The sequence below is a fragment of the Pristiophorus japonicus genome, unplaced genomic scaffold, assembly GCF_044704955.1.
Source record: "Pristiophorus japonicus isolate sPriJap1 unplaced genomic scaffold, sPriJap1.hap1 HAP1_SCAFFOLD_351, whole genome shotgun sequence".
In the NCBI taxonomy this organism is placed as follows: Eukaryota; Metazoa; Chordata; class Chondrichthyes; family Pristiophoridae; genus Pristiophorus; species Pristiophorus japonicus.
This window is the reverse complement of record NW_027253336.1, coordinates 333,698-356,991: the sequence shown is the minus strand read 5'-3', so window position 1 is coordinate 356,991 and position 23,294 is coordinate 333,698. Positions and strand designations below refer to the sequence as shown.

The 23,294-nt window shown below is 53.5% G+C and overlaps 1 protein-coding gene across 1 annotated transcript in view; it reads left to right on the top strand.

Annotated features, from left to right (window-relative positions):
* LOC139250220 (uncharacterized) overlaps positions 1-23,294 on the top strand; it is a gene marked incomplete at its 5' end in the record, with an annotated part of 267,845 nt that overhangs the window by 167,033 nt on the left and 77,518 nt on the right. Inside the window, 15 exons of the mRNA XM_070872713.1 lie at positions 431-583; positions 1,028-1,186; positions 2,002-2,190; positions 5,185-5,364; positions 6,335-6,493; positions 8,130-8,285; positions 9,407-9,556; positions 10,112-10,264; positions 11,498-11,650; positions 13,049-13,204; positions 14,487-14,639; positions 16,041-16,205; positions 21,181-21,333; positions 21,786-21,944; positions 22,759-22,947. Of these exons, the coding sequence (XP_070728814.1) occupies positions 431-583; positions 1,028-1,186; positions 2,002-2,190; positions 5,185-5,364; positions 6,335-6,493; positions 8,130-8,285; positions 9,407-9,556; positions 10,112-10,264; positions 11,498-11,650; positions 13,049-13,204; positions 14,487-14,639; positions 16,041-16,205; positions 21,181-21,333; positions 21,786-21,944; positions 22,759-22,947 (2,427 nt within the window). The remainder of the gene's footprint in view (positions 1-430; positions 584-1,027; positions 1,187-2,001; positions 2,191-5,184; positions 5,365-6,334; positions 6,494-8,129; positions 8,286-9,406; positions 9,557-10,111; positions 10,265-11,497; positions 11,651-13,048; positions 13,205-14,486; positions 14,640-16,040; positions 16,206-21,180; positions 21,334-21,785; positions 21,945-22,758; positions 22,948-23,294) is intronic.

Sequence of the window (23,294 nt, the reverse complement as noted above, 5' to 3'; positions counted from 1 at the left end):
TCCACAAGACTGTATATCTGTAGCTCAAACTGTTGTGACCTTGGTCTCTTTATTGTAACTCCAGAGTGAGGAAGCAGCATGGTAGACTGCCTTTTATACCTGCTTGCTCAGGGTGTGCAAGTGACACTTGGGTCTCCCACAGGTGCACCCGCTGGTGGCAAGTCTTACACACATGACACTTTACTGTGTATCTAAACCCGTGCTATACCTGCCCTGGGAGTGTTTGATGGGACAGTGTAGAGGGAGCTTTACTCTGTATCTAACCCCCTATACCTGCCCTGGGAGTGTTTGATGGGACAGTGTAGAGGGAGCTTTACTCTGTATCTAACCCCCTGTACCCGTCCTGGGAGTGTTCGATGGGACAGTGTTGGGGTTTTACAAATTTTGCCTCCTCAGCCATTTAACTCATTTTAAATTCTGTTTTATTTAGTGAAACAAAAGAAATGCCCGGAACTTTCCAAAGTGACATTTCTGTGCAAGAAGAATTTCACCCAGTCTTGTGAGGACGATGATGATTGCACTGCCCATAAACAGTGCTGCGATATTGGGTGTGGCAAAAAATGTGTCTACTCGTTCACACAAGGTGAGGCAAGTCCGAGGGAGAGTCCGATAGGCCCCAGGCTCCATGGGTCAGAATCTGATAGGCCCCAGGGGTCAGTGTCTGATAGGCCCCAGGGGTCAGTGCTTGATAGGCCCCAGGGGTCAGGGTCTGATAGTCCCCAGGGGTCAGTGTCAGATTGGCCCCAGGGGTCAGGGTCTGTTAGACCCCAGGGGTCAGGGTCTGATTGGCCCCAGGGGTCAGGGTCTGATTGGCCCCAGGGGTCAGTGTCTGATTGGCCCCAGGGGTCAGGGTCTGATTGGCCCCAGGGGTTAGGGTCTGATAGGCCCCAGGGGTCAGGGACTAATAGTCCCCAGGGGTCAGGGACTGATAGTCCCCAGGGCTCAAGGTCTGAAGCCAGCGCGGGAATGCACGTCGGGAAGCCGCACCACTTGCCCGTCCTGTGACATCCAATTTTTGGCTTTGCAGGGGACAAACCCGGGAAGTGCTCTCCCGCCAGCAGGTTGAAATTTGTCTGCAATTCGACCATGGGGGAAGCGTGTGAGGGCGAGAGTCACTGCGGCAGGTGGCAGACGTGCTGCCCAACGCCCTGCGGGGCCCGGTGTGTCTTCAAGAGTTTCAGAGGAGGTGAGTATAACTGTCTGAGCTTTACTCTGTACCTAACCCCATGCTGTACCTGCCCTGTGAGTGTTTGATGGGACAGTGTAGAGGGAGCTTTACTCTGTATCTAATACGGTGCTGTACCTGCCCTGGGAGTGTTTGATGGGACAGTGTAGAGGGAGCTTTACTCTGTATCTAACCCCATGCTGTACCTGCCCTGGAATTGTTTCATGGGACTGTGCAGAAGGAGCTTTACTCTGTATCTAACCCCCTGTACCTGCTCTGGGAGTGTTTGTTGGGGACAGTGTAGAGGGAGCTTTACTCTGTATCTCACCCCGTGCTGTACCTGCCCTGGAATTGTTTGATGGGACAGTGTAGAAGGAGCTTTACTCTGTATCTAACCCCGTGCTGTACCTTCCCTGGGAGTGTTTGATGGGACAGTGCCGAGGGAGCTTTACTCTGTATCTAACCCATGCTGTACCTGCCCTGGGAGTGTTTGATGGGACAGTGCCGAGGGAGCTTTACTCTGTATCTAACCCATGCTGTACCTGCCCTGGGAGTGTTTTGATGGGACAGTACAGAGGGAGCTTTACTCTGTATCTAACCCCGTGCTGTACCTGCCCTGGGAGTGTTTGATGGGACAGTGCCGAGGGAGCTTTACTCTGTATCTAACCCATGCTGTACCTGCCTGGGAGTGTTTTGATGGGACAGTGTAGAGGGAGCTTTACTCTGTATCTAACCCCCTGGACCTGCCCTGGGAGTGTTTGATGGGACAGTGTAGAGGGAGCTTTACTCTGTATCTAACCCAAGCTGTGCTGTCTCGCTCTCTCTCTCGGGTGCAGAGGATGGCAGCTGTCCACGCCCGGATCTTCTGGCTCGTGTGTGTAACTCCACGTTCGGGAAGGTGTGTGAGGAAGATGGAGATTGCGACGGTTCCCAAACCTGCTGTGACGCTGGTTGTCAGAAGCGATGTGTCCCATCCTTCTTCGGAAAGTTCCATGGAGGGAGTTCCTCGTCTAAACCCTCGACAGGTCTGTTCAGGTCTCGGGATGGGCCTCTCTCTCTCTCTCTCTTCCTCTCACTCACTACATCTATCTCTTGCTCTTTCTCCCTCTCTGTCCAACTTTATCACTCTGTCTCTCCCTCTTTATCCCTCTCTGTCTCTCTCTATCACTTTCTCCATCTTGGCCTCTCTCTCTCTGTCTCGCTCTCCCTCTGACTTGCTCTCGGACTCTCTCTCTCCCTCTCACTCTCTCTCTCTCTCCCTCTCACTCATTGTATCTGTCTCTTGCTCTTTCTCCCTCTCTGTCCGACTTTCTCACTCTGTCTCTCCTTCTTTATCCCTCTCTGTATCTCTTTATCACTTTCTCCATCTCGGCTTCTCGCTCCCTGTCTCGCTCTCCCTCCGACTTGGTCTCTGACTCTCTCTCTCCCTTTCGCTCTCTCTCTCTCTCTCCCTCTCACTCATTGTATCTGTCTCTTGCTCTTTCTCCCTCTCTGTCCTACTTTCTCACTCTGTCTCTCCCTCTTTATCCCTCTCTGTCTCTCTTTATCACTTTCTCCATCTCGGCTTCTCGCTCCCTGTCTCGCTCTCCCTCCGACTTGGTCTCTGACTCTCTCTCTCTCTCTCCCTCTCACTCTCACTCATTGTATCTGTCTCTTGCTCTTTCTCCCTCTCTGTCCTACTTTCTCACTCTGTCTCTCCCTCTTTATCCCTCTCTGTCTCTCTCTATCACTTTCTCTATCTCGACCTCTCTCTCCCTGTCTCGCTCTCCCTCTGACTCGCTCTCTGACTCTCTCGCTCTCTCTCTCTCTCTCTCTCTGTCACTCTCTTTGGCTGTCTGTCTCTCCCTCTCTGTCTCTCACTCCTCTCTCTCGCTCCCTCTCTGTCTCTCTCCCTCTCTTTCTGTCTCTCACTCTAGTATGTCCTTACTATAAAGTACAAATGCACACGAGGCCCATACTAGAGAGAAGGTCACTCTGTGACCAGTAACCTTTATTCGCCAGCACTGAAGTGGAGAAGATGGGTGGAGCTTCCCTTTTTATACCTGAAAGTCCAGGTTAGGAGTGTCTCCCACAAGTTCACCACCTAGTGGTCAGTGTTCTCACGGTGTACAACTTAGGTCAGTTTATACATGGGTTACAATGACAGTTGAATACATGACATCACCTCCCCCCGCAAAGTCTTATTGAGATCACAGGTTCAGTCTCTCTGGTGGTTTACGCTCCCTTATAGAGCGCCTGAGTTGGGGCTCCGGTTGTTGGGCGCTGGCCTGAGTGTCTGCTGTTTGCGGTGCCTCAGGCCTGTCCGGACTGCCCACAGTGACTGGGCTCTTCTTCACTTGGTTCTTGTGTTCGGTCACCTGTGGTGGAGTAAACTCTACGTCGTGTTCTTTCTCTGCTTCTATGGGGTTGCTGAACCTCCTTTTTGTTTGATCCACGTGTCTGTGGCAGATTTGTCCATTGGTAAGTTTAACTACCAGAATCCTATTCCCCTCTTTGACAATCACATTGCCTGTGAGCCATTTGGGCCCTGCAGCATAGTTGAGGACAAAGACATAATACATCGCGCCCTCGCATTCCCGTCATGGTAGTCACATTGTGATCGGCGCCTGCTCTCAACAATTTCTTTCACGGTGGGGTGTATAAGGGATAACCTGGTTTTTAGCGTCCTTTTCAGAAGCAGCTCTGCGGGTGGAACCCCTGTGAGCGAGTGTGGTCGGGATCTATTGGCCAGCAGGCGGCGTGATAAGCGGCTTTGTAGGGAACCCCCTTGGATTCTGAGCATCCCCTGTTTGATTATCTGCACTGCTCGTTCCGTCTGGCCGTTTGAGGCCGCTTGAACGGTGCCGTTCTAACATGGTTGATACCATTTCCTGCCATGAAGTCCTGGAATTCAATGCTTGTAAAGCACGGGCCATTGTCGCTGACCAAGACATCCGGTAGACCATGGGCGGTGAACATTGCCCGTAGACTTTCTACCGTGGCAGAGGATGTGCTTGAATTGAGAATGTCACACTCGATCCATTTGGAGTAGGCGTCTACTACAACCAAAAACATTTTTCCCATGAAAGGACCTGCGTTGTCCACATGGATGCGTAACCATAGCTTGGCGGGCCAGGACCAGGGGCGAAGGGGGGCATCCCTGGGCGCATTGCCCAGCTGGGCACACGTGTTGCACCTACGAACACAAAGTTCCAAGTCTGCATCTATCCCTGGCCACCAAACGTGTGACCTGGCAATTGCCTTCATCATGACAATGTCCAGGTGCTCATTGTGGAGTTCTCGGATGAACGCCTCTTTGCACATCTGGGGCATGACTACTCGGTTTCCCCATAGTAGGCAATCGGCCTGAATCGAGAGTTCATCCTTGCGCCTGTGAAATTGTTTAAATGCCTCGGGGCATGCCCCGTATGTGGCTGCCCAGTCCCCATTCAGGACACATTTCTTGACTGAAGACAGTAGCGGGTCTCTATTTGTCCAGACTTTGATCTGACGGGCTGTCACGGGTGAGTCTTCGCTTTCAAAAGCTTCAACAGCCATGACCATCTCAACAGCATGCTCGGTTGCCCCCTCGGTGGTGGCAAGTGGGAGCCTGCTGAGTGCATCGGCGCAGTTTTCAGTGCCCGGTCTGTGCCGAATTGTATAGTCATAGGCGACTAACGTGAATGCCCACCTCTGTATGCGGGCCGACGCATTTGCATTTATGGCCTTGTTGTCGGCCAAAAGGGACGTTGGGGGTTTGTGATCTGTCTCCAGCTCAAATTTCCTGCCAAACAGGTACTGGTGCATTTTTTTTACTGCATATACACATGCAAACGTTCCCTCTCTTTCTCTGTCACTCTCTCTGTCTCTCCCTCTGTCTCTCCCTCTCTATCTCTCTCTCTCTCTCTCTCTCTCCCTCTTACTCTCTCCCACTCAGCAGTCTCTCTCTCTCTCTCTCTCTCTCTCTCTCTCTTCTTTGTCTCTCACTCTCTCTCTGTATTTCCTGTTACCACCCCTAACTCAAACCCTTGCTTTCGCAGAGTGGAATGCCAAGGAATGCCCTGCTGTGTCCAGACTGGAACGAGTGTGCGAAACGAATCGCAGCGAGTCCTGTGAGGAGGATGGGGATTGCGGGAAGTGGAAGCGGTGTTGCCAGACTTCCTGTGGCAGGAGATGTGTCCACTCCTTCATGGGGCAGGGCCAGACTGCGGCATTGGCAGGTAAAGCCACGTGGTCAGTCTGTCCAGCAAAGAACCCGACTGCCTCAGATCAAAGAAAAGCAGAACCACAGTCCCGGCAGCCTGGGACCGATAGGCCCCTTACCCCAGCAGCCTGGGACCGATAGGATCCTGCTCCCTGCAGCCTGGGACTGATAGGCCCCTGACCCCAGCAGCCTGGGACTGATAGGCCCCTGCTCCCAGCAGCCTGGGACTGATAGGTCCCTGACCCCAGCAGCCTGGGACTGATTGGCCCCTGCTCCCAGCAGCCTCACAGGTTGCCCAAACTAGGCCTTGTATCCCGTTGAGTAACTACTCTTTGGTGCTGACCAATATCTATCCTTCAATCAACATCACTAAAACAGATTATCTGGGTCATAATCACGTTGCTGTTAGTGGGAGCCTGCTGTGCGCAAATTGGCTGCCGCATTTCCCACATTACAACCGTGACTCCACTTCAATATGTACTTCATTGGCTGTAAAGCGGTTTGGGACGTCCAAGGTGACCTATTTTTATTTTCTATGGTAACAGATTCTGAGGACTGAATGGGCCTCCTGTTCCTGTGTTACAGGCTCGAGGGGCCGAATGGGCCTCCTGTTCCTGTGTAACAGGCCCGACGGGCTGAATGGGCCGCCTGTTCCTGTGTAACAGGTCCGAGGGGCTGAATGGACCTCCTCCTGTTCCTGTGTAACAGGCTCGAAGTGCCGAATGGGCCTCCTCCTATTCCTGTGTAAAAGATCAAGAGGCTGAATGGATCTCCTCCTGTTCCTGTGTAACAGGCCCGAGGGGCTGAATGGGCCTCCTGTTCCTGTGTAACCGGCCCGAGGGGCTGAATAGGCCTCCTGTTCATGTGTAACAGGCCGAGGGGCTGAATAGGCCTCCTGTTCCTCAGTTGCTCAGCACGCCAGAGACGCCCCGGTGCTGCAATCCTCAATCCCACCCATTCCCAGCTCTTGCCTGTCCTTTCTCCAGATCAGACTGCCGGTAACTGCCCTGCCCCGCAGCGACTCTCCTTCATGTGCGAACTGAAGTTCGGGGAGGTGTGCGATGACGACGACGACTGCTACGCCTGGCAGACCTGCTGTAACACCAGCTGTGGCAACCGATGTGTCCACTCGTTCTCCGGCAAGGGTAAGCTAACCGATCGGGTCTTTGCCCCCCTCCCCCGGCCCCCAAACACCTGGTGATGGAGGGCGGAGAGGGGGAACTGGGGGTGGGGGAACGAGCTCCAGATTACAGGCATCAAACCCAACTGTGTGTATCCCTGTCCGCTTCGGGAACTGTGACCCTCCACCCTGTGGCTCCCGAAGGTCAAATCCCAGACTCTGAGGAGATAGAGGGGCACCTGTCTGTCTGATATAAGAACCGAAGAATGTAAGAATTAGAGCAGGGCTCGGCCATTCGGCCACACCAGCCTTCTCCGCCATTGCATAAGATCATGGCCGATTTTCTACCGCAAGTCCACTTTCCCGCTCTGTCCCCATATCCCTCGATTCACATTGTGTCCAAGAATCGAGTGATCTGCTTCTTGAATATACTCAATGACTGAGCCTACACAGCCCTCTAGGGTCGAGAATTCCAAAGGTTCACCACTCTCTGAGTGAAGAAATTTATCCTCAGTCCTAAATGGCCGACCCCTTATCCTGAGACTGTGTGACTCCTGGTTCTACACTCTCCAGGGTGAAACATTATCCCTGCATCTACCCTGTCAATCCCCTCTCAGAAATGTATACGTTTCAATAACCTCTCATTCTCCGAAACCCCAGAAGAGTATAGGCCCAATCTACTCAATCCCTCTTCATCAGGAAATCCAGTGGAATCTTGGCCTTTATTGCAAAGGGGATGGGCCATAAAAACAGGGAAGTCTTGCTACAGTTATACAGGGTATTGGTGAGGCCACACCTGGAGTACTGCGCACAGTTTAGTTTTCCATATTTACGAAAGGATATACTTGCTTTGGAGGCAGTTCAGAGAAGGTTCACTCGGTTGATTCCATAGATGAGGGGTTTGACTTATGAGGAAAGGTTGAGTAGGTTGGGCCTCTACTGATTGGAATTCAGAAGAATGAGAGGTGATCTTACCGAAACATATAAGATTATGATGGGGCTTGACAAGGTGGATGCAGAGAGGATGTTTCCACTGCTGGGGGAGACTAGAACTAGGGGTCATAATCTTAGAATAAGGGGCCGCCCATTTAAAACTGAGATGAGGAGGAATTTCTTCTCTCAGAGAGTTGTAAATCTGTGGGATTCGCTGCCTCAGAGAGCTATGGAAGTTGGGACATTGAATAAATTTAAGACAGAGAGAGACAGTTTCTTAACCGATAAGGGGATAAGGGGACGGGCAGGGAAGTGGAGCTGTGTCCATGATCGGATCAGCCATGATCGTATTAAATTGAGCAGCAGGCTCGAGAGGCCGTATGGCCTACTCCTGCACCTATTTCTTATGTTCTTATAGGACAACCCTCTCACCCCAGGAATCGGTCTAGTGAACCTCCGTGGCCTCCAGTCCAAGGTAGGTTTACAGGGAAGGGGACCAAACTGACGGAGGAACTGGGTGGGAGCACGGTGTCCTCTCGTCCACTGGGCACCTGGAGTCAAATCCCAGGGCCAGAAGAGATGGAGGCCCCTCTCTCTCTTTGACGGGGTCAGTGGGGCAGGCACTGTCGACACGCCCAAGCCCTCCGGTGCCCACCTCTAGCCCCAGCTCGGTCAGGGAGTGATCAATCGATGGCGAGCAGCACTGACCGATCATGTTCTTTCCACAGGGCGTGAACGGAGATGCCCGGAACCTTCCAGAATGACCCACATCTGTACGATGAGCTTCAACACCCAGTGCAACAACGACAGCAGCTGTGAGGGTTGGCAGACTTGTTGCGACGCTAGTTGTGGAAACAGATGTGTCCCTAAGTTCCTCACCAGAGGTAAGAGTTTACTCCGTATCTAACCTGTGCTGTACCTGCTCTGGGAGTGTGTGATGGGACAGTGTCGAGGAAGCTTTACTCTGTATCTAACCTGAGCTGTACCTGCCCAGGGAGTGTGTAATGGGACAGTGTCGAGGGAGCTTTACTCTGTATCTAACCTGTGCTGTACCTGCCCTGGGAGTGTGTGATGGGACAGTGTAGAGGGAGCTTTACTCTGTATCTAACCTGTGCTGTACCTGCCCTGGGAGTGTTTGATGGGACAGTGCAGAGGGAGCTTTACTCTATATCTAACCTGTGCTGTACCTGCCCAGGGAGTGTGTGATGGGACAGTGTCGAGGAAGCTTTACTCTGTATCTAACCTGAGCTGTACCTGCCCTGGGAGTGTTTGATGGGACAGTGCAGAGGGAGCTTTACTCTATATCTAACCCCCTGTACCTGCCCTGGAAGTGTTTGATGGGTCAGTGTAGTGGGAGCTTTACTCTGTATCTAACCCCGTGCTGTACCTGCCCTGCGAGTGTTTGATGGGACAGTGTAGAGGGACCTTTACTCTGCATCTGACCCCCTGTACCTGCCCTGGGAGTGTTTGATGGTACAGTGTAGAGGGAGCTTTACTCTGTATCTAACCCTGTGCTGTACCTGCTCTGGGAGTGTTTGATGGTACAGTGCAGAGGGAGCTTTACTCTGAATCGAACCCCCTGTACCTGCCCTGGGAGTGTTTGATGGTACAGTGTAGAGGGAGCTTTACTCTGTATCTAACCCTGTGCTGTACCTGCTCTGGGAGTGTTTGATGGGACAGTGTAGAGGGAGCTTTTCTCTGTATCTAACCCTGTGCTGTACCTGCTCTGGGAGTGTTTGATGGTACAGTGTAGAGGGAGCTTTACTCTGTATCTAATCCCGTGCTGTACCTGCCCTGGGAGTGTTTGATGGTACAGTGTAGAGGGAGCTTTACTCTGTATCTAACCCTGTGCTGCACCTGCCCTGAGAGTGTTTGATGGGACAGTGTAGAGGGAGCTTTAGTCTGTATCTAACCCCCTGTACGTGCCCTGGGAGTGTTTGATGGGACAGTGAGGTGGACACTGGCCCTGCTTCTCTCTATCTCACTACCACCTTGTATCTTGCAGCGACCCAGTGCCCAGCCTCCAGCCGATTGGACTCCTTCTGCGAGATGAGGCTGGGAGCCATGTGTGAGAGTGATGCTGACTGCCTGGCCTGGTCCTCGTGCTGTGACGCCGACTGTGGAAAGAGATGTGTTCCCCGCTTCTTCATGGCCAGTGAGTGTTTCCAAGGGTCTGTGATGATCGGACTCCATCTCCTGGACCCTTGAACTAGGCTCGGGATGGAGCCTGGACCTTTCCTGCTCTGTGTATGTGTGTGTGGGGGGCTCAGTCCCACACCGGGTGTGAGAGATCAGGCTAACTCAGCACTAGGCCCGGGATGGAGCCTGGGCCAAGCTGCCTCGCCATTGATCCCCGATTACATGGATCCTTCTTAATCCTCGATTAGGGGGCTACCGAGGGAGTCCCTCGATTAGGGGGTACCGAGGGACTCCCCACGTTCGGGGCATACCGAGCGAGTCCCTCGATTCTGGAGACCCTCGATTCGGGGCATACCGAGCGAGTCCCTCGATTAGGTGGTCCGGAAGAATTACGGGGGCCCGAGGGACACTCTCGATTAGGGCTGTCCCAAAAGATTAGGGTGGGTCCAGAGGCAGACCCTGCATTACGGCGGTCCGGAAGGATTAGGGAGGGTCCCGAGGAAGACCCTCTCCATCAGCCGGAGCTGGAAGGTTCTCGGTTCCTGACTGACCCCTGATTTCTGTGTTCCAGAGGACGACACCTGTCCAGCCCCCTACCGGCTCGCTCCGATGTGTGACCTGAAGCTCGGGGACCAGTGCAGCGGGGACAACGATTGTGACAGTTGGCAGACCTGCTGTGACACCAAATGCGGAAAAATCTGTGTCGCCAGTTTCACAGACATGGGTAAGGAGCGAAACGGCTGGACTGGGCAACGGGCGAGGGGGATGGAGAGCTCAGACGGTTTCTCGGCTTGACGACACAGCCGAATGACAACCCCTCCAACAGTGCAACGCTCCCTCAGTACTGCCCCTCCAACAGTGCAACGCTCCCTCAGTACTGCCCCTCCAACAGTGCAATGCTCCCTCAGTACTGCCACTCCAACAGTGCAACGCTGCCTCAGTACTGCCCCTCCGACAGTGCAACGCTCCCTCAGTACTGCCACTCCCAACAGTGCAACGCTCCCTCAGTACTGCCACTCCCAACAGTGCAACGCTCCCTCAGTACTGCTACTCCGACAGTGCAACGCTCGCTCAGTACTGCCACTCCCAACAGTGCAACGCTCCCTCAGTACTGCCACTCCCAACAGTGCAACGCTCCCTCAGTACTGCCACTCCCAACAGTGCGACCCCCCCTCAGTACTGCCACTCCGACAGTGCAGTGCGGTGCTCCCTCAGTACTCCCCCTCCGACCGTGCGCCCCCCCCTCAGTACTGCCCCTCCGACAGTGCAACGCTCCCTCAGTACTGCCCGTCCGACAGTGCAGTGCACCCCCCCCTCAGTACTGCCACTCCGACAGTGCAGTGCGGTGCTCCCTCAGTACTCCCCCTCCTACAGCGCAGTACAGCGCTCCCTCAGTACTGCCCTTCCGACAGCGCAGTGCGGCGCTCCCTCAGTACTGCCCTTCCGACAGCGCAGTGCGGCGCTCCCTCAGTACTGCACCTCCGACAGTGCAGCGCTCCCTCAGTACTGACCCTCCGACAGTGTGGCACCCCCCTCAGTACTGCCCCTCCGACAGTGCAGCGCTCCCTCAGTACTGCCCCTCCGACAGTGCGCCGCTCCCTCAGTACCGCCCCTCCGACAGTGCAGTTCTCCCTCAGTACTGCCCCTCCGACAGTGCAGGGCGGTGCTCCCTCAGTACTGCCCCTCCGACAGTGCGGCGCCCCCTCAGTACCGCCCCCTCCGACAGTGCGACTCTCCCTCAGTTCCACCCCTCCGACAGCGCAGTGCAGTTCTCTTCAGTACTGCCCCTCCGACAACGCAGTACAGCGCTCCCTAAGTACTGCCCCTCTTGTCAGCGCAGTATGGCGGTCCCTCAGTACTGCCCCTCCGACAGCGTTGTCTGTACTGCCCCTCCGACACTAACCTGTTTTGTGCTGTGTAACCCCCACCTCCTGTAAAATACAACTTCCTCTTGCAGATGAAGAAGACGAATGCCCCGATTCATACCGGGCGAGGCATATCTGCGCCAGGAACTCGAGCCAGGTTTGCCGCAGTGATGAGGAATGTTCGTCGTGGAAGCAGTGCTGCGACGTCGGTTGTGGGAAGCGATGTGTTTACTCCTCCTGGCACAGTAAGGGCGGCCCCATAATACACAGCTCGCACCATCGCCACACTCCCAACGCTCGACAGCAGTGTGGACTCTGCCTGACAAGGCTAGACCCCAGGCTGTGGTACTCTGTGTCTGATAGACCCCAGGTTGTGGTACCCTGTGTCTGAAAAGCCCCAGGCTGTGGTACCTTGTGTCTGATAGACCCCAGGCTGTGGTACCTTGTGTCTGATAGGCCCCAGGCTGTGGTACCTTGTGTCTGATAGGCCCCAGGCTGTGGGACCCTGTGTCTGATAGGCCCCAGGCTGTGGGACCATGTTTCTGATAGGCCCCAGGCTGTGGTACCTTGTATCTGATAGTCCCCAGGCTGTGGTACCTTGTGTCTGATAGTCCCCAGGCCCCTGTGTCTGATAGTCCCCAGGCCCCTGTGTCTGATAGGCCCCAGGCCCCTGTGTCTTATAGGCCCCAGGCCCCTGTATCTGATAGGCCTCAGGCCCCTGTGTCTGACTGTCCCCAGGCCCCTGTGTCTGATAGTCCCCAGGCCCCTGTGTCTGATAGTTCCCAGGCCCCTGTGTCTGATAGTCCCCAGGCCCCTGTGTCTGATAGTCCCCAGGCCCCTGTGTCTGATAGTCCCCAGGCCCCTGTGGCTGATAGTCCCCAGGCCCCTGTGTCTGATAGTCCCCAGGCCCCTGTGTCTGATAGTCCCCAGGCCCCTGTGTCTGATAGTCCCCAGGCCCCTGTGTCTGATAGTCCCCAGGCCCCTGTGTCTGATAGTCCCCAGGCCCCTGTGTCTGATAGTCCCCAGGCCCCTGTGTCTGATAGTCCCCAGGCCCCTGTGTCTGATAGTCCCCGGTTCCTGGATCTGATAGGCCCCGGGTCCCTGGATCTGATAGGCCCCAGGCCCCTGTGTCTGATAGTCCCCAGGCTGATAGAGTGGATAGGAATGACCTGTTTCTCTTAGCAGAGATGTCAATAACCAGGATGCATCGATTTAAAGTAATTGGTCGAAAGTTTGGAGGGGAGTTGAGGTCAATTTCTTTCACCCTGAGGGTGGGGGGGGTCTGGGGCGGAACTCACTGCCTGAAAGCGTGGTAGAGGCAGAAACCCTCACACATAGCTTTTTGTCGACCGGCACAGACATGACGGGCCAACTGACCTCCTCCTGTGACATAATTCTACCATAACTGAAGTCCCTCGTGGCCGGTTCCTGTCTGGTAAATCCCCTCCGCACCCTCTCCAAGGCCTTCACATCCTTCCCAAAGTTAGCGGTGCCCAGAATTGGACACCATTCTCCAGCTGTGGCCCAAGCAGTGGGTTTATAACACTTTGGACAATAACTCCCTTGCGTTTGTACTCTCGGGCTGTTTCTCAAGCCCAGCGTCCCTTGTGCTTTAACCATCTCTGGGTGTCTTCCTTTACAAGGCAAAAGACGACAGTGCCCCAGCATCAGCTCACTGAGCAAGGTTTGCACCATGAAACTGGGGGACGAGTGTGAGGGAGACGGGGACTGCGACCGTTGGCAGAGGTGCTGCAACGCCGGCTGTGGCAAACGCTGTGTCTTCAAATTCTTCAAAGGAGGTGAGGAGACCCACGGTTTGGGGGGTGAGGAGACCCACAGTTTGGGGGAGGGGGGGAGGTGAGGAGTCCCACAGTTTGGGGGGTGTGAGGTGAACTACAGTTTGGGAGAGGGGGGGAGGTGAGGAGACCCACAGTTTGGGGGGGTGAGGAGACCCACAGTTTGGGGTGTGAGGAGTCCCACAGTTTGGGGGGTGAGGAGACCCACAGTTTGGGGGCTGAGGAGACCCACAGTTTTGGGGTTGAGGAGACCCACAGTTTGGGGGGTGAGGAGACCCACAGTTTGGTGGGTGAGGAGACCCACAGTTTGGGGGGTGAGGAGACCCACAATTTTGGAGGTGAGGAGACCCACAGTTTGGGGGGTGAGGATTGGTTAATGGGGCAGTGTAGAGGGAGCTTTACTCTGTATCTAACCCCGTGCTGTACCTGCCCTGGGAGTGTTTGATGGGACAGTGTAGAGGGAGCTTTACTCTGTATCTAACCCCCTGTACCTGCCCTGGGAGCGTTTGATGGGACAGTGTCGAGGGAGCTTTACTCTGTATCTAACCCCGTGCTGTACCTGCCCTGGGAGTGTTTGATGGGACAGTGTAGAGGGAGCTTTACTCTGTATCTAACCCCCTGTACGTGCCCTGGGAGTGTTTGATGGGACAGTGTCGAGGGAGCTTTACTCTGTATCTAACCCCCTGTACCTGCCCTGGGAGTGTTTGATGGGACAGTGTAGAGGGAGCTTTACTCTGTACCTAACCCCGTGCTGTACCTGCCCTGGGAGTGTTTGATGGGACAGTGTAGAGGGAGCTTTACTCTGTATCTAACCCCCTGTACCTGCCCTGGGAGTGTTTGATGGGACAGTGTCGAGGGAGCTTTACTCTGTATCTAACCCCGTGCTGTACCTGCCCTGGGAGTGTTTGATGGGACAGTGTAGAGGGAGCTTTACTCTGCATCTAAACCCCTGTACCTGCCCTGGGAGTGTTTGATGGGACAGTGTAGAGGGAGCTTTACTCTGTATCTAACCCCCTGTACCTGCCCTGGGAGTGTTTGATGGGACAGTGTAGAGGGAGCTTTACTCTGTATCTAACCCCGTGCTGTACCTGCCCAGGGAGTGTGTGATGGGACAGTGTAGAGGGAGCTTTACTCTGTATCTAACCCCCTGTACCTGCCCTGGGAGTGTTTGATGGGACAGTGTAGAGTGAACTTCAGTCTGTATCTAACCCGCCTCACCCACAGACGTGGATGTTGATAACCGTGGAGACCATAAAACCAATCTGGGTTGCGGTTTACCTTACAGAGAACAGCAGCTGCCCCTCTCCCAGCCGCCTGGGTCCCATGTGTGATGTCAACTACGGGAAGGAGTGCGTGGACGACGACGATTGCGATCTGTGGTTGACTTGCTGCGACGCTGGCTGTGGGAAAAGATGCGTCCATCGAGCTTCCCGACTCGGTAAGAGGGACGGTCCTTCCTGGGAATCAGCAAATACCCTCTGGGGCAGTAACAATGTCCAGTTCTGGGGCCACACCTCGGGAAGGATCATTTAGCCTTGGAGGGGGTGCAGCGCAGATTGACCCCAGTAGTACCGGGGTGGGCTAATAGGGCTAAAGGTGGAGGGTCCACCATTGCTGGCTGAGCCTTCAGGTGCCCAGGGTCCGAAGCACTGCACTTCCCTCCCTGTTCACTTCAATTCGTAACTCCCCAGATAATGAAGCAGTCCGTGCCCGAGTGCAGCAAGTCCGGGACGGCATTCAGTCTCGGGCTGGTCAGTGGCAAGTAGCATTAGTGCCACACAGGTGTCAGGCAATGACTATCTCCCAAGTGAGAGTCTTAACCACCTCCACGTGACATTCAACAGCATTAACATCGACATATCCCCCCACCATCAACATCTGTGGGGTCACCATTGACCAGAAACTAAACTGGTTCAGCTACATAAATACCGTGGCCACAAGAACAGGTCAGAGGCTGGGTATTCTGCGGCCAGTGTCTCACCTCCTGACTCCCCAAAGCCTTTCCACCGTCGACAAGACACAAGTCAGGAGGGATATTCCTGATGGAATACTTCCCACATGCCTGGATGAGTTGCAGCTCCCAACAACACTCGAGGAGCTCGACACCATCCAGGACAAAGCAGCCCGCTTGATCGGCACGCTAGCCACTGCCTCCAACACTCCCTCCCTCCACCTCCGGCACACCATGGCTGCAGTGTGTACCATCTACAAGACGCACTGCAGCAACTGGCCACGGCTTCTTCGGCAGCACCTCCCAAACCCGCCACCTCTACCCGCCTCGAAGGACAAGGACTGCAGGCGCATGGGAACACCACCACCTCCAAATACTGTGTGAGAAGCTGCATCTCACGGGCCTGCAGCGGTTGAAGAAGGCGTCTCACCAGCACCTTCTCCAGGGCCATTCTGGAAGGGGCACTAAACGCTGGGCCGTGCCCGTGACACCATCATCCCAGGACTGACCAAAAGAAGAACCGCTCCAGCTCTCGCTCCTCAAATAACAGACGGATGAAAAATGTACATCTGTGTCCATGATGGACCTCATCCCCTGTGTGTTGACGATTGCTGTGCGGACGGGGGCTTCGGGGGAGGGGGAGGATACAGAGGTTAATGTCCAGGGGAGGGGGGATTCAGTGGGGGTGGGGGGAGGGAACAGGAACCTTTAACTCCTTCCACATCCCCGTCCCCCACCCCTTGCCCGATTTCCCTCAGTCCCGTCCCATCGAGGAGTGACACGAGACTCTGAGCTTCATGTCCACAATCCGCCTCCCTCGGGGGGTTCTCGATACTCAGCCCGCTCGCCGAGGTTAATATCACCCTGTCGCCTTTATTTTCTCAACAGCAGAAAAGACAGACAGGAAATGTCCCGAGCCTTCTACGACTCAACACATGTGTGATAAGGCGGAGGTGGAGACATGCGAGTCGGACAGGGATTGCGGAGGCTGGAAGCAGTGCTGTGACGTCGGGGACTGTGGGAAACGATGTGTCTACACGTACCGCCTGACAAGTGAGTACAAATGGAGTATAAAAGCAGGGAAGTCTTGCTACAGTTATACAGGGTGTTGGTGAGGCCGCACCTGGAATACTGCGTACAGTTTTGGTTTCCATATTTTCGAAAGGATATATTTGCTTTGGAGGCAGTTCAGAGAAGGTTCACTCGGTTGATTCCGGAGATGAGGGGGTTGCGTATGAGGAAAGGTTGAGGAGGTTGGGCCTCTACTCATTGGAATTCAGAAGAATGAGAGGTGATCTTACATTCAAAAAGGAGTTAGATGAAGTCCTTACTACTAGGGAGATCAAAGGGTATGGCGAGAAAGCAGGAATGGGGTACTGAAATTGCATGTTCAGCCATGAACTCATTGAATGGCGGTGCAGGCTAGAACGGCCGAATGGCCTACTCCCGCACCTATTTTCTATCTTTCTATGAAACGTATAAGATTGTGAGGGGGCTCGACAAGGTGGATGCAGAGAGTATGTTTCCACTGATGGGGGAGATTAGAACTAGAGACATAATCTGAGAATAAGGGGCCGCCCATTTAAAACTGAGATGAGGAGGAATTTCTTCTCTCAGAGGGTTGTGAATCTGTGGAATTCGCTGCCTCAGAGAGCTGTGGAAGCTGAGTGATTCACTGGATTTAAAACAGAAATCGACAGTTTCCACTATCGAGTTTGGTTACCAGGATTACGCCATGTACAGACTGGAAGCCTACTTTGAACAGAAGAGAATATTCGCTTCACTCGCTGCTGATGGGAAACACTCAAACCTCGTACTTGAATTTTAATTGTTTGTTTTTGCCCGGAACTTTCCAAATTAAGAACAAACACAGGTTCATGAACCTCAATGTCACGTGATACAGCCGCGCGATCATGGGTCATGTTATGCCGGTGTCGCTGGGTTTCTACATGATTATTGAGATCTGGGTGGACTCAGGAGAGCCTGGATTTAAGTGCCCTCTTCATTAGCAATTCTGCAGGGGGAACCCCGGTAAGCGAGTGGGGTCACGTGCGGTAGCTGAGCAGAATCCGAGATAACCAGGTCTGCAGGGAACTGTCAGTCACACGTTTCAAGCTCTGCTTGATGGTTTGGACTGCCCGTTCCGCTTGACCATTAGATGCAGGCTTAAACAGCGCAGACGTGACGTGCTTGATGGCATTGCGGGTCATGAACTCGTTGAATTCTGAGCTGGTGAAACATGGTCCATTGTCACTAACAAGGTCGTTGGGCAAACCATGGGTGGCAAACATGGCCCGGAGGCTTTCAATGGTGGCAGTGGATATACATGACGACATTATTATACATGCAATCCATTTAGAGCAAGTGTCCACTGCTACTCGTAACATCTTTCCTGGAAAGGGGCCAGCGAAATCTACGTGGACCGTGGACCACGGTTTGGAGGGCCATGACCACAGACTCAGTGGGGCCTCCCTTGGTGCGTTGCTCAACTGTGAGCAAGTGCTACATTGGTGTACGCATGAATCCAATTCCGAGTCAATGCCGGGCCACCAAATGTGCGACCTGGCGACAGCCTTCATCATGACTATGCCTGGGTGGGTACTGTGAAGGTCGCGTAGAAACGTTTCCTTGCCTTTTTTTGGCAAAATTACATGATTCCCCCATTGGAGACAGTCCGAATGGATGGACATTTCATCCTTGCGTCGGTGGCACAGCTTAATTTCGTCTTGCATTTCCCCTGGAACCGCCGACCAGCTCCCATTGAGGGCGCAGCGTTTTACTAGTGATAGCACCGGGTCCAGGCTAGTCCAGGTCCTGATCTGACAAGTCGTGACGGGTGACCCCTCGCTCTCAAAAGCATCCATTACAAGAAGCAAGTCTGCGGTTTGCACCATTTCCACCCCGGTGGTGGGCAATGGTCGCCAACTGAGGGCATCCGCACAGTTCTCAGTGCCTGGTCTGTGGCGGATGACATAATCATACACAGATAACGTTAGTGCCCATCTTTGGATGCGGGACGAAGGTGTTAATACCTTTGCTTTCTGAGAACAACAAAATGAGCGGCTTGTGGTCAGTTTCGATCTCGAACCGGAGTCCAAATGGGTATTGGTGCATTTTCTTAACTCCGTATACGCATGCTAATGCTTCTTTCTCAACCACACTGTTGGCTCTTTCAGCCTTACATAAGCCTCTGGACGCATATGCAACCGGTTGCAGTTTGCCTGACCCATTGGCTTACTGTAACACACAACCAACCCCGTACGAAGATGCATCACAAGCTTAGTACTAAACATACAATACAAGTCATACAATACAAGTAACTTGTTAGAACGTAGCAGGTTTCTGGCCTTGTTAAAGGCTGTCTCTTGAGATATACCCCAAACCCAGTTGTCACCCTTACGTAGCAATAAATGCAGTGGTTCCAGCAAAGTGCTCAACCCCGGTAGAAAGTTCGGAAAATAGTTGAGGAGTCCCAGGAACGAACGCAGCTCCTTCACATTCTGTGGTATCGGTGCATCCCTGATGGCCTCTGTCTTGGAGTCCGTGGGTCTGATGCTGTCCGCCGCAATCCTTCTCCCCAGAAATTCGACCTCTGGCGCCAGGAAAACACACTTGGAGCGTTTCAGCCTGAGTCTCACTCTGTCCAGTCGCTTGAGAACCTCTTCAAGGTTGTGCAAGTGTGCAGTGTTGTTGCGGCCAATGAATACGATGTCGTCTTGAAACACCACGGTGCGCGGAACCGATTTCAGCAGACTCTCCATGTTCGTCTGGAAGATGGCCGCAGCCTAGCGAATCCCAGAGGGGCACCTGTGGTATATGAACAGTCCTTTGTGTGTGTTGAGGCACGCCAATTTTTTCAAAGGTTCAGCCAGCTCCTGTGTCATGTAAGCAGAGGTTAGATCCAGCTTGGTGAACAACTTCCCCCCTGCCAGCGTAGCGAACAGGTCATCCGCTTTGGGTAGTGGGTACTGGTCCTGTAACGAGACTCTTTTGATCATTACCTTGTAGTCTCCGCAGTTTCTGATCGTCCCGTCGTTTTGCAACACCGGAACAATTGGACTGGCCCACTCGTTGAACTCGACTGGCAATATGACCCCTTCTCGTTGAAGTCTGTCCAGCTCGATCTCGACTTTCTCTCGCATTATGTATGGAACCGCTTGGACCTTGTGATGCACGTGCATCAGGGACTAGATGGATCTGCATTTTGGCGCTTGTGAAGTTGCCGATGCCTGGCTCGAATAATGACGGGAATTTGTTTAGCACTTGGGCGCACGAGGCGTCATCCACCGAAGACAGTGACTTGATGTCGTCCCAGTTTCATCGGATCTTTCCTAGCCAGCTTCTGCCGATCAGAGTTGGGCCATCGCCTGGTACAATCCAAAGTGGTAAATCATGCACAGCTCCATCGTACAATACCTTCACTGCCGCACTGCTAATGACTGGTATGAGCTCTTTGGTGTAAGTGTGCAGCTTGGTGTGGATCAGACTTAGATTTGGCCTTTGTGCCTTGTTGACCGACAGTTTCTCAAAAGCCTTCTGGCTCATAATTGATTGACTCGCCCCCATGTCCAATTCCATAGAAACTGGACTGCCGTTTAATTTGATTTTTAACATTATCGGAGGGCTTTTGGTGGTGAAGGTGTATACCCCATACACTTCCTCTTCAGCCTCGGGTTGAGTTGCCTCTCTTACTCGTTCAGCGTGATCCACGCCGGATCGGTCATCTTCTGCCGACTCTGCCACGTGGTGAGTCGCAGCACGTCTGCACCTTCGCTGGAGGTGCCCCATTGTTCCACAGTCCTTGCACATGTCGTGCTTGAATCGGCATTGATGGGCTCTGTGATTACCCCGGCAACGCAAACATGGTGCTAATGGATTCGCATTCACGCCCCACAGCGGACTCTTGACTCACCCTAGGTCTGGCCTCTGCGAGCGTGTAGGCCCTGCCATGTACAGTTCTGCCTGCTGAAGGCGTTATTTTATGCACAGTACTTGCCGGTGAGTTTCGATGCTGTGAAGATATCTGTTTAGTGCTATAGTTCGTGGACATAAAAGCCTGGGCTACCGTGATGGCCTTGCTCAGATCTAGGGATTCGGCAGACAGCAGTTTGCGAAGAATGACCTCATGGCCGATTCCAAGCACGAAAAAGTCCCGCAACACTTCCCCCAAAAATGCAGCAAATACGCACAGTCCCGCAAGGAGTCGTAGGTCGGCGAAATAGCTCGCCACGTCCTGGCCCTCGGACCGATGGTGCGTGTAAAAGCGATACCTGGCCAAGATGCTCTCCTTCGGCTTGAGGTGTTCCCGAACCAGCGTGCACAACTCTTCATATATCTTGTCTGTTGGGTTTGTCAGTGTCAGCAGATTTTTGATGAAGCCATATATCGTGGACCCGCAAACAGTGAGGTGAATCGCCCTGCGCTTGACCGTGGTTTCTTCCTTTTCCAGCTCGTTGGCCACGAAGTACTGGTCAAGAAGCTCAACGATGGCTTCCCAATCATCACCCTCAAGAAATCTCTCAGGAATTCCAACAGCAGCCATAACCGCGTGAAAGTTCGTGATGTGTTACTCATCGCCAATTGTTATCTTCACATTATTCCACAAGACTGTATATCTGTAGCTCAAACTGTTGTGACCTTGGTCTCTTTATTGTAACTCCAGAGTGAGGAAGCAGCATGGTAGACTGCCTTTTATACCTGCTTGCTCAGGGTGTGCAAGTGACACTTGGGTCTCCCACAGGTGCACCCGCTGGTGGCAAGTCTTACACACATGACACTTTACTGTGTATCTAAACCCGTGCTATACCTGCCCTGGGAGTGTTTGATGGGACAGTGTAGAGGGAGCTTTACTCTGTATCTAACCCCCTATACCTGCCCTGGGAGTGTTTGATGGGACAGTGTAGAGGGAGCTTTACTCTGTATCTAACCCCCTGTACCCGTCCTGGGAGTGTTCGATGGGACAGTGTTGGGGTTTTACAAATTTTGCCTCCTCAGCCATTTAACTCATTTTAAATTCTGTTTTATTTAGTGAAACAAAAGAAATGCCCGGAACTTTCCAAAGTGACATTTCTGTGCAAGAAGAATTTCACCCAGTCTTGTGAGGACGATGATGATTGCACTGCCCATAAACAGTGCTGCGATATTGGGTGTGGCAAAAAATGTGTCTACTCGTTCACACAAGGTGAGGCAAGTCCGAGGGAGAGTCCGATAGGCCCCAGGCTCCATGGGTCAGAATCTGATAGGCCCCAGGGGTCAGTGTCTGATAGGCCCCAGGGGTCAGTGCTTGATAGGCCCCAGGGGTCAGGGTCTGATAGTCCCCAGGGGTCAGTGTCAGATTGGCCCCAGGGGTCAGGGTCTGTTAGACCCCAGGGGTCAGGGTCTGATTGGCCCCAGGGGTCAGGGTCTGATTGGCCCCAGGGGTCAGTGTCTGATTGGCCCCAGGGGTCAGGGACTAATAGTCCCCAGGGGTCAGGGACTGATAGTCCCCAGGGCTCAAGGTCTGACAGGCCCCAGGGGTCAGAGTTGGCCCGGCGGCGTTTCGGGGACATGCAAGGACTGAAGCCAGCGCGGGAATGCACGTCGGGAAGCCGCACCACTTGCCCGTCCTGTGACATCCAATTTTTGGCTTTGCAGGGGACAAACCCGGGAAGTGCTCTCCCGCCAGCAGGTTGAAATTTGTCTGCAATTCGACCATGGGGGAAGCGTGTGAGGGCGAGAGTCACTGCGGCAGGTGGCAGACGTGCTGCCCAACGCCCTGCGGGGCCCGGTGTGTCTTCAAGAGTTTCAGAGGAGGTGAGTATAACTGTCTGAGCTTTACTCTGTACCTAACCCCATGCTGTACCTGCCCTGTGAGTGTTTGATGGGACAGTGTAGAGGGAGCTTTACTCTGTATCTAATACGGTGCTGTACCTGCCCTGGGAGTGTTTGATGGGACAGTGTAGAGGGAGCTTTACTCTGTATCTAACCCATGCTGTACCTGCCTGGGAGTGTTTTGATGGGACAGTGTAGAGGGAGCTTTACTCTGTATCTAACCCCGTGCTGTACCTTCCCTGGGAGTGTTTGATGGGACAGTGCCGAGGGAGCTTTACTCTGTATCTAACCCCATGCTGTACCTGCCCTGGAATTGTTTCATGGGACTGTGCAGAAGGAGCTTTACTCTGTATCTAACCCCCTGTACCTGCTCTGGGAGTGTTTGTTGGGGACAGTGTAGAGGGAGCTTTACTCTGTATCTCACCCCGTGCTGTACCTGCCCTGGAATTGTTTGATGGGACAGTGTAGAAGGAGCTTTACTCTGTATCTAACCCCGTGCTGTACCTTCCCTGGGAGTGTTTGATGGGACAGTGCCGAGGGAGCTTTACTCTGTATCTAACCCATGCTGTACCTGCCCTGGTAGTGTTTGATGGGACAGTGCCGAGGGAGCTTTACTCTGTATCTAACCCATGCTGTACCTGCCTGGGAGTGTTTTGATGGGACAGTGTAGAGGGAGCTTTACTCTGTATCTAACCCCCTGGACCTGCCCTGGGAGTGTTTGATGGGACAGTGTAGAGGGAGCTTTACTCTGTATCTAACCCAAGCTGTGCTGTCTCGCTCTCTCTCTCGGGTGCAGAGGATGGCAGCTGTCCACGCCCGGATCTTCTGGCTCGTGTGTGTAACTCCACGTTCGGGAAGGTGTGTGAGGAAGATGGAGATTGCGACGGTTCCCAAACCTGCTGTGACGCTGGTTGTCAGAAGCGATGTGTCCCATCCTTCTTCGGAAAGTTCCATGGAGGGAGTTCCTCGTCTAAACCCTCGACAGGTCTGTTCAGGTCTCGGGATGGGCCTCTTTCTCTCTCTCTCTTCCTCTCACTCACTACATCTATCTCTTGCTCTTTCTCCCTCTCTGTCCAACTTTATCACTCTGTCTCTCCCTCTTTATCCCTCTCTGTCTCTCTCTATCACTTTCTCCATCTTGGCCTCTCTCTCTCTGTCTCGCTCTCCCTCTGACTTGCTCTCGGACTCTCTCTCTCCCTCTCACTCTCTCTCTCTCTCCCTCTCACTCATTGTATCTGTCTCTTGCTCTTTCTCCCTCTCTGTCCGACTTTCTCACTCTGTCTCTCCTTCTTTATCCCTCTCTGTATCTCTTTATCACTTTCTCCATCTCGG